The following is an 11,028-nucleotide window of genomic DNA, read 5'->3' on the forward strand; positions in this document are numbered from 1 at the left end:
GTATTGGCCAGCTCAGATGTGGTTCCCCCTGCTTCAGCCCTTTTTAAAGCTACAGCCCCTGCCCTTATCTCTGTTCTGATTGCTCCTCTGACAAACATGATTGGGCATTTTTCATCTTAACATCATCACACTCCAGCTTCACGTGTGACTTTTGTCTGGTCCCGTGCCATCAGAGGCATTGGTTATTTCAGACTTGTCTATTGGCCATGGCTTCTGACCATCTTGTCCTTCTGTTCCTTACTTGTCCTAGTTCTTCATTTAGTTGTTTGTTCAGGGTTTGTCTGTTTCAACTGTTGCTCTTTATAGGGCCACTATGTTGAACACCTTCCTTCCTTACACTTGTGGAATGCCTTTTCTTCCCCAGTTATTTCCATCCTTTCTTGTTCCTTTCATCTGGTCTATCCTCTGTGTTCCTTTATTCTTCTGGATTGAGATCTCAATGTTGTTTTCATGCCCTGTCTGGTACTCCCTTTCAACCCATTGTAGTGTGTTCCTTGTACCATTTTCTCTTTAAGACCTATTTCCTCCCCCTTTGGGCATGAGGGCATTATCGTTCTTGTATTTATGCCATTAATATTTCCTGCATCCTTTACCATTCCTCGTATGTTATCCACTACCAAGATCAGGCCTTCCTTCAGATCATTGGCTGCCTGGGAAGTTTGTTGGGCTTTTTCTCCTATTTTTTTACCTTCCTTTTCCCACCTATTCCCCCATTTGGATCTGAATCATCTACTTTGTTCAGTTCATTACCTGCTATGTTATATTGATTGTACTGCCTCCTTTCGTGGTTCTCCTTCCTGTGTATTTTTCCATGGAATTCCTCTGTTTCCCAGGATTTTTCACCTCTTCTGCTTACTGATTGAGTTTGTCAACTCATACAACTGGTGCATTCTGACATGACTATGGATGGTTGCCATCTACATCAAGTTTTTTCACACCAAATTTGTCATCTAACTATGTCTTTAGCTGCTCGCAACCTCTGTCTTTTGGAGGAAATCATTCAGGCTGGTATGTGGACAACTCGCAATGCATTTTTCACTCCTTATCTGAACAACATAGCTGTGTCTTCCTCGAGCAGATATTGTCTTCCTCTTGTGACAATTCTACACACATCCGTTCACCTTTGCCTGGAGTAAGTCGACATATTATTCTTTTTTTTATTTTTTACTTACTTTGTTGCTTTACATCATATTTCAGGATCCCATATGGTGACAGGTGTTACCTGGTCAGATATGATGAATATTATATCATGGCACTAAATCTGTATACTTCTATAATGCTCACTATGGAGATGGGGTGTTTCTGTAAGACTACTGGCTGCTTATTTGGGAAGGGTGTATATATCTCTATCTGTATGTTTTTTTTATTATCACTGTATCATATATAAAGGACTGTCACTCATGAACTTCATGAGTAAAGCAGATGGGGATTTTTGCCCATCCCTAACTGACCCTTGATTCTTGCAATCAGGGTCTTTCTGCTTTTCAAAATAGGGAATCGCAGACATCCATTGCACTATCTCCAGTGTGTTGTTCCTCTGGACTCCCCAGCATGTATTCCCCCACCAAAGCATGGGCATCCTTGCCACTTCTGCTACTCAGACACTGGAGTGATGGACCGTGAAGGAGTGGGTTTTGTAGGATAAAACAAACTTCGTAGTCATATCTACCCACTCTGTGAGAAGAGGGCTATCGTCTTTATATTTATTATTATACAATATCATAATATGCTCAATCCAAGATGCTTTGCCTGGATGTTTTTGCCTGGGTTGATCGTACTTGTTAATCACAAAATAATTTTTTTCATGCAAGGCACTTCAACTGGATATTTTCTGCCCAGATGGACTGCACTTGACATACTCAGTAATATCACAAGGAGCTTACCTTGGATGTTTTTGCCTGGGCAGACCACACTTGTTGATTTCTAAATAACTTAAGTAAAAGATATGAAACAATTTTATGCACTCAAAGTGTATTTCTGATATGTACTTACCTCTTCTCACCCACTTCCCGCCCTTCCTCCTCACTGATTTACTGGTGTTTCTGGTTTGTATCTGCTATTTCATGAAAGTGAGGATTATGCTGCAATGGTAGAGGAAACTACCTGTGCTAGTATAAGTGGCACACTATGATTGGTGGAGGGTAATCACATTATCAGCATGTGTTGCTGCAATGGTGCAAAAACAAAGGGGTATAAAAGACTGGTGTGCTGTTGAAAATTTTAGCAATGCTTAGAGGGAAAATCAAGGTTGAGATGAGGTAAATTTTTCATTGATAGAAAATCTTAACTTTCTATACTGAATATTGGATATTGTAAACATAAGAGTGTGATCACAGTTGATCTTAATTTTAATACATTTTTGTGAGTGCTGTACTGATATCTCTTTGAATGGTTTCAGATGTGAAGAAATATGCTAAATGACTTTATATGTACTTTTCTATTTCAGCCTATCCTGGGTAATGTTGTGTAAAATGTCTTGTCTGTTCTGTAAATCCAAATACATTGTGAGGATGTATGAAAACGATATTAAAAACAGTTTCCAAATCATCCCCTTGTGTTGGATAGATTGTACTGTATCTAATTATGTGAATTTGATATTTAATGTGGTTAATTACCAAGCTGAAAAACTACCCTGAAAATTATTAAAATATATACCTACATGCATGCTTAAGCACATTCTTATCAACTTGGATATGAACTTTATATCTCAGATTACACTAGGTTGGGATTATAAACAGTTATTAAGTCAAAGAAGTGAGTATTGAACTATATTACATCAATAAAAAGTGTCTATCTATCTATATATATATATATACATATATTAACAGTACCAGAATAACGATTATAAAAAAAGAAACAAAAAATATGATAACATAGTTACTTATTCAAATAGAAACATGTATTAGTTAACTCCAAAATTAAATTTGTACAGCCATCCATATGTTCCAGCTATTGTTTTCTGTTTATACATCACAATGTGGTTTTTATTAAATATTTTTGTTTTGCTTGAGTTTGAAATTGGATGGTTTTTTTCATATTATCATTTTATTATTTTGAAATAAGGTGACATTTAAATATATTATTTATTTGTCATTTGGATATTATTAACTGGGATTAATGTTTTTATGTCTGATATGTTTAACCTATTAATAGGTATTGCCTGAGGACATGGAAACAGACCGAGAAGTGCTTAACACAGCAGGAGAACCATTGGAAAGAAGACTAGATGTACTATCATGGATTATTGAACATGATGGTGAAAAACAGGAAGTGGGCACTCTTCCACTGGAAGATGCTCTGCCAAACTTTGCTATGTATGCCAAAGTAGATCACTCTAAAAAAAAATCAAATATAACTAATTTAACATTTTCACAGTATAACATCGTAGAAAATCCACAATATTTTACTCCAACTGATGAACTTGATCAAGTTATTGCAAGAATGTGTGATGTGGAGGTTGATCAAGATGCTAGAATCCAACCAAGTATTTCTGTATGCACTAAAGAACCTGGACATGCGCAAAAGCTTCAGTCAGAACAGAAAATAAAGCCTATTCCTCTTCCTCGGCAGAAAATTGGACCTCTGAATAAAGAGGAAGGATCTCCTACTAGTCCTTTGAATTGGTCCACTAACACTCCAGGAATACATGACCTAGCCTTAACAATTCCTGAGACACCGAACAACACAAATAAACTCTTCAATGAGAAAAGTTGTGGTGTAGAAGGTGACAGGAGAAAGAGAGTATCTGCAGATAACGAACTTCATGACTATGCAGAAATTTACACTCCCAGTAATGAACTTCCTTATTTGGCTACTGGAGATGCAGTAGAAGAAGGTGATCCCCCAAGTCCTCCAAAACATCAAGTTCCACCATGGGTGAGTTATATTTAATAGTAATGTGTAATATTCTTTGTGTTATAGGAACAAAGAAATTAAGATTCTTCTGGCTTTTGATAATAAGTAAGGATGATATATAATAAATCTATTATTGTAATGTGTGTATTCCTGATAAGCACAAGATGAATAAGACAAATACCAGTGAGTGAGAACAACAACTTTCTTTAAAAACAAAATTTACTTTATTTACCCAAAATATGCTGTATCACTTATTGCATTGTGTGGTTTCTATGTTGATAATCTAGTGGTTTTCTACAAAATATAGTATTTTTTAAAGTCAACAGAGTTTGTAATAGTCAGGAAAGAAACTAATTGTTGATCCTTCAGTTAAACAATCACTGTTTATCTATGTGATGCTAGAGTGAAATGCTTCCAAATGATCCTTGCTTTAGGAGTAGATTCCAAACAACAGATTCTACTTTAACAGTTAGAACCTAGACCTAACTGTCCTATTGATTTATGAGAAAGCTAGCTAACTTATGCTAAATCACAAAAGCCAATCAATAAAAAATCATGAGTTTGGAAAATTTTTCCAGATTTACATTGTTCCCTAGATGTTTAACTCAGAGGAACACACATCCTTCCCCAGTGAAATTCAACTTCAAAGTTGTAGACAAATTCACCCAGACTCACTTTATCTTGATGTTATGAATACAATAATGCATGTATGTGATAATTGAACTAAACTGCGGCCAGGGAATAGTGTTTTGTTAAATATTTCATATTAAGATTGGGAAAACCATTTTGATTTCAGCATTTTTATAACTTATTTTTCATTTTCTGCTTGCAATAAATATAAAAATTCTACTTCAACCCTGGTATTACCAGTGCAGTCTAACCTTGTAAATGAGAACATTTTTAAAAACTATTTATACAACAAATTCCATGTGGTTCCATGATTTTGTTGGTCACACAAAACAAAACAAATCATCAATATTGCAGTTAATCTAACTTATTATAGTTGGGGGTCTCCTGTGTATTTTACACAGAAAATGAGTGATATCACCCAGTTTTTTATTATTTCTTTACATATTGTTGGTACAGATAAACCATACAATTGCTCAATCCAGTGCAATGTGGTATGTGTTAACAGCACTGGATGTGCTAATTTATTTATCAATATTCAATTCATTGATTAGTGTATATAGTGTTCCTCAAACCAAAAAAAAAAAGTTGGTGGCAAGTGTTGCAAGCCATTTTCCTTCCTTCTAGTCAAAAAAGAAAAAAAAAAACTGATGGTGGGTGCAACCGACTAGTTGCCTTTCCTCTAGTCAGCAGTTCAGAAGGAGAAAAAAGAGGGCAGCTGTTGATGCTAGCCAGTAGTAGCTTTGGAATAACAAAGACAGAGAAAGCAAGTTGATGGCAATGAGAATTGAACCAAAGACCTTCAAATCATGAGCTATCTCCCCTAAAGTGACCAAAGCTGAACAAACTTTAAGTAAAAAAGAAAAAAAATGAAACAATAATTTATAAGGCTAAAACTAGGTAAAATACAGATAACCCATTACATAGCTTTGTGATTAACAACAAACATAACAGCAACATTTTGATTACTTGGACAATTGGTATAATAAAAGACAGTTATAATTGGAAACACTAATATCAACTATTTGATCATTTTCATGACAATCACTTTAAGTATAATTCTGATAAATCAATGTAATCACTGCTCATAGAGTCTTGATTAAATCACCAAGGTCCATGGTCACCCACAGAAATATTTTCGGGGGGGGGGGTCAAACATGTATCTAGGGGATCAGCTTTTACAGTGTAAGTCAACAGACTAAAAGAATATCTATTATGTATGTTTAAATACAAACACAAATTTAGAGTTTTAATAACAATTTCTAAAAATATTTAGTTAAACTTTGATGTTAAGTTTACATCATAATTTGTGTAGGTTTTTGCCCCTTCCTGCGGGCACGCATGCCTAGGTCTAACTTTTAGTGAACAGTATATAAAAGCAAGTTGATAATTTGAGGATCAAAATAAAACATATTTGGTAATTTTTATCTTTGTGTTTGATATATAGATTAAATTATTTAGCATCTTTAATTATTATCAAAAAAAAGAACATTAATATCTTAAATAAATTATCTTTCAACTACTAATATATTTGATAAAAAGAAAACTCATAATAATTACCTTAAAACCACTCATTTACAGTTTTTTAAGTTTTTTTACATGCAACTTTGAAGATTTTATCTAAAGAATGAATTATTGAAGTCAAATTATTTTAATGTGTTTGCTAAAGGTTTTCTGTTAGTATTTTGTAACATACCCTTGTGTTACTACCTTTTTTTAACATTAAATGTGTTATACATATGTTATGTGCTTTGTATCACTTTTCCCTTTCTAAAAGGCTTTTGATGAAGTTCATGATTCTATCATCTCTTTATATTTCCCTTACTTTTAATCTATAGCTCTATTTATTTGGTCAAATAATAATTCTAGACTAGACTTCTTTGTTACATTAATATTTGTTTCAAAAATTCATAATGTTTCATATTTACTACACTTGCTGCATTATTTATATGGAACCTCTATGTGTACACTAATACACACCTTTTATTTTTGGTTAAGTAACTATTGCTATTGTTTCAATTGTACATTGGAATTTCTGAAGAAATGTGGAAAATGAAACATTTTAAGAAATCAAAGGAAGGTTGATAAGGAAATATACTTTTATGTCATCTTTTAATTACTTTTATACAAAACTTTTCTTTGTACTTACAACATTTTCAAGAAACCACATCACTGATGTTAGTCTATGTTATGCTTATTTGATCATTGACTGTAATGAATATTTTATAGAGGTCTGAATGTTAGTAAAAGGTAATGTTTTTTAAAGTTTAAAAAATAAGTTATGGGTTTATGTTTAAATTTGTCTTGTAATATGTTATGTATTCATGACAGGTCATAGAACCTAAATCATTCTGTAGATTTACTTAGCATTCATCAACACTAAAAGGGATTAACAAACACAAGGCATAATGTGAATTAATACTTGTTAATATTCCAATAATCTGAAAGACTAAACATATCTTTTTTGTGAAAAAATCAATATTTTGATAATTGTGAGACACAAATTTAGCCTGCTCATTGTCGTACATATTTCAATGTACTAATAGTCTGATAATGAAATAATTTAAGAGATGCAAATCAACCTTTCACTCTTATGGATATGTCTCTATACCTTGGTAATCAAATAAGAAATGAATGTATTCCAGCACAATAATAAGTGAAAATTAGTATAGTAATAGAAAAATGTTAATTTTAGGAATTTTCATGATCCTCTGTTCCCACCAAAGAAAAATTCATATTGTACTACAGTTTCGTGATCAATGCTTAACATTTCAGAAAATACCATAGATACTGTTTTTCAAATGATTTGTGCCACTCAGTTCACTGTATTACAGTGAGTATGAGGTCTTCCTTTCAGCACAGAGTAGATTTGACTCTTGCCAGTTTGTTTGTTGGAAATGTGTATAATTAAAGGAGGTATTATGTTCAGCAAAAATTTGGGATCTTAGTGTTTCATTATTATTGTATATATCAATGTTGTTCAAAGTATATTTTCCATAACTATAGCTGAACTTTAACATTTCTTCACACATAGTATCTCTTTATAGTAATTGACATTTGATTAGTTTTTTATATTCAGCTTTCTTTACAAAATAATCACAATTTTACATTACAAGAACACTGATTCACATTTACACCATCAGTATGCTTTCCAAAGTTTATTGAATGACCTGTTTTATCGGGATTCTTAGTTAAAATGGGATTGGATCATATTTTATCTTGAAAATAGTTTGGATTCATTCTGGTATAGACCTTACAAGATAATAGAAGGTGTCATGTTTGATTATAGTTAACTTATCAAGGAGTATGGTCTACCGTTCACAGATGTTAACAAAGAATTACAATGACAAATATGAGGATCATGTCAGTGGTGCCCAAATGAATTGAAATTCAATTATTTTTTATGGCCAAGGAAGATAAATGAAGATACTGTTGTGCTCTTTCAATTGATTTTGACCAGTGGATTATTGTTTTGGAAGAACACTGCTTAGTAGGGTAGATATGCAATATAGTGGGTTGAACATGGTTAGAAATAATATTGAAGCACACTGTGGTTGTTATTTTACCCTTCTAAATAAATCAAACAAGACAAGCAGAGTCAAGTTTTACATGTAGTTTTTTTCCATGTTTTTATTCTATTATCAGTACATAAAAGGTGAAATGCAACTTATCCACTTGTACACTTCTAGTGATTCTTTGTCTACAGTTTATGATGTATGCACAAATGAAGTTTTGATTTTCTGTTTGCATATGAGATGAGGAGTTTAAGAATGGTTGTAGGCTGCCATGTAACAGTTTTTGCATTGTTTTTTCATAGTAAAATTGAAGATAGCCAATCTGACCACTGTTGAAGAAATTGGTCGATTAGAACATTATAACATCTGCTATAATGAATTCATTTGTATCAGTTACTCACTGGCAGTTGGTGCCCAGTTTTTCTTAATTGCAGATGTATTTCTTTTTCATTACTACTATTAATAAGCTGTGATGCTAGATATTTATAAATAACTGGTCAAAGAAAACACTTATTGTTAACAATTCTTCTACAAGATAGAATACCTACTATCATTACCATTTTGAAAGATATGAAGATCCTTGCTCTTACCAATTTCCTTGCAGATTAATAATAATATGAGAGTCTACATTCATTGGGCTCAATCTGACTCATCACACTTTCAGTTCTCCTTTAGATATGCGGATGAAAAGTATTCTATAAATGTGTACATTGGTCTTCTAATAAAATGGCCAGTTAGTGTAGGTGTATAAGCACATAACACATTATCAACAGGTGTCACTTAATGCACCAGTAGATTTTCAACCTGCATTAGCTCTAGATAATATTACATATAATCACATGACACATTAATGAGCAGGTATTCATCTCACTAGTAGATGTACTTGTGTCATAGGAAACTATATAATACATTCACCAGATGATGTACTTTGTGGTAATTCAAGGTTATATCTGCATACAGCTATATAAGCTCCACAAAAAGTATATGATTGTGAGTCTAACTTGTAGAGAAAAATTTACAGTGACTTGTAACAGGTGGAATAAAAGAGAAAGACAGTGTTGAAATCAAAATAAAAAAAAACGGAGCCCTTTATTTACAACATTAAACAATCCACTCAAAAAGCTGTGTATCAGAACTTTTAGTTAAAATATATAGTGGATTCTCTCTCCTTACAAAAACAACAGCAATTCTTTATCTGTTAACTGACCCTGCAGTAGATTTAGATATTCTTATTTATTTACAGAGGCTTAAGTGTGTTATATTAAAACAATTTTGAATATGCAAATCAGCATGTTACATGACAATCACAACTAATATACAGTCATGGAGGAATGGAATGTGTCAGAACTAAATTTTGACATTGTTTGGTATTTTGTAGGTAATGTGGTGCTACCAAAAATTGATCACTTTTGAGAAGGGTATGTAACAACCCTTTCTGATAAAAATATATTCATACCCTCAGATCATAAAGATGTGTTCTGATTGAGGACTTGGAAGAAGATAGGGATATTCTTTGTACATAATAACATCAGAAAATAAAGGCATGTGGATCATCATGGGAAACCAGGATTGTCCAGAAAGAGATTTGCAACAAGTTTATAGTAATCAGATTTCCAAACTGAAAAACTGAGTACAGCCCTTAATTTTAAAATGGCTATTACAAATTTGAGATAACTTCTACTTAATATATTTTAAATTTATTGAACTGCTCTACAATATTTCCAAACATATTAACATTGCATTGAAATAACTTCAACTACTTTTTTGGAGATAGACACAAAAAATGAGCACAAATATTAAAATTATACATCCAAGAAATGTTTAATTATTCACTTTATCCAATTCATCTTAAGACCTGGCACCACGAAAAACTCAGTCTTGGTATGGCTGCACTTTTTTTTTTTATTATTGATTTAACAACTGACTAAACTGACTGAAGATGAGCACAACTTTAACTATCTTTATATTCAGACCTGGGTTTCTCACCATTCACAGACAGAACTTTCAAGAGAGTTTGGAGGCAGGATAGTACATATTACAACAAAGAGCAAATCAAGTAGGCCTATTACATTTCGTGATTCAATGTGACTGAGAGTTTGATCGTAAAATTGGGATGTTTTATACATCCTGAGAATTTTTCTCAGGACACTGGGACAAACTACCAAAAAAATGGGTCTGTCCCATAAAAACCAGTACATCTGGTCACTCTAAAGAAGTTGTAACATAGCTGTGATAAGCATAGTGTGGGGGTCTTTTAACAGATGAGAATCCATGAACCCAAAGTTCAGTGGCATAAGTCATCTTTGTGCTCCAGGCAACATTATCAATAAGAATATCCATCTGAAAACTAGGCCAAGGCCCACAGGGATGGGTTTACCAAGATAAGGCTTCCAGTCACATCTCCTATACAACCATCACATATCTCAAGCAGATGGAGAATAAAACAGGTATTCATGCTACTCTGTACAAACATTGGACATATGCATTATTTATGGATTTAAGTGGACTGTTCAAAAGGGCATGGAGAAATAATAATCCCCATACATTAGATGGATTATGTAAAGCAATCAAAGAAGAGCAGTGTGCTTAGGATTCAATCTCACTACAAAATATTTTCCAGTGAATTTTAAACTGCAGGGCTATGTCAAGATGCATGGTTATGAGAGCATGACCAGATATGGTGAAATGTACTTTAAGGTGGTGAGGCATACTTATACTCTGTACCTGGCAATGGCACTTCATTAGTAAGTACCTAACCTTTCAACAGACCCAGATGTATCACATGTAGCCACAGTAAAGTGTATTGTATGTTGAATAACCAAATCTTTTCATTTTACTAAAATAAACTTTTATGTGCACAACTCAGTTTTAAAGTAAGGTGGACATACAGACTACAACCTTACTAATTAACTAACAGGATGGCATTTTAATAGTGAAGAGCAGTGAGATGCAAGTTACACTCTCTCATATCAAAGAAACAAGCTTGAGTTTTTTTTTCTTGTCTGATGACTTAAGTTTTTCCATCTGTAAT

At 33.1% G+C, this 11,028-nt stretch overlaps 1 protein-coding gene across 7 annotated transcripts in view; it reads left to right on the forward strand.

Annotated features, from left to right (window-relative positions):
• Window positions 1–11,028, forward strand: part of LOC106463828 (pleckstrin homology domain-containing family H member 1-like) — a 151,051-nt gene that overhangs the window by 50,071 nt on the left and 89,952 nt on the right. For all 7 annotated transcript variants that reach the window (XR_002611576.1, XR_002611574.1, XR_002611575.1 and 4 more), the window contains exon 7: window positions 3,154–3,876. Coding sequence is in view for 4 of the 7 variants with exons in the window: in XM_013923904.2 (XP_013779358.1) it covers window positions 3,154–3,876 (723 nt within the window). In the remaining 3 variants the exon portion in view is untranslated. The remainder of the gene's footprint in view (window positions 1–3,153; window positions 3,877–11,028) is intronic.

The sequence above is a fragment of the Limulus polyphemus genome, unplaced genomic scaffold (assembly GCF_000517525.1).
Source record: "Limulus polyphemus unplaced genomic scaffold, Limulus_polyphemus-2.1.2 Scaffold1494, whole genome shotgun sequence".
NCBI lineage: Eukaryota > Metazoa > Arthropoda > Merostomata > Xiphosura > Limulidae > Limulus > Limulus polyphemus.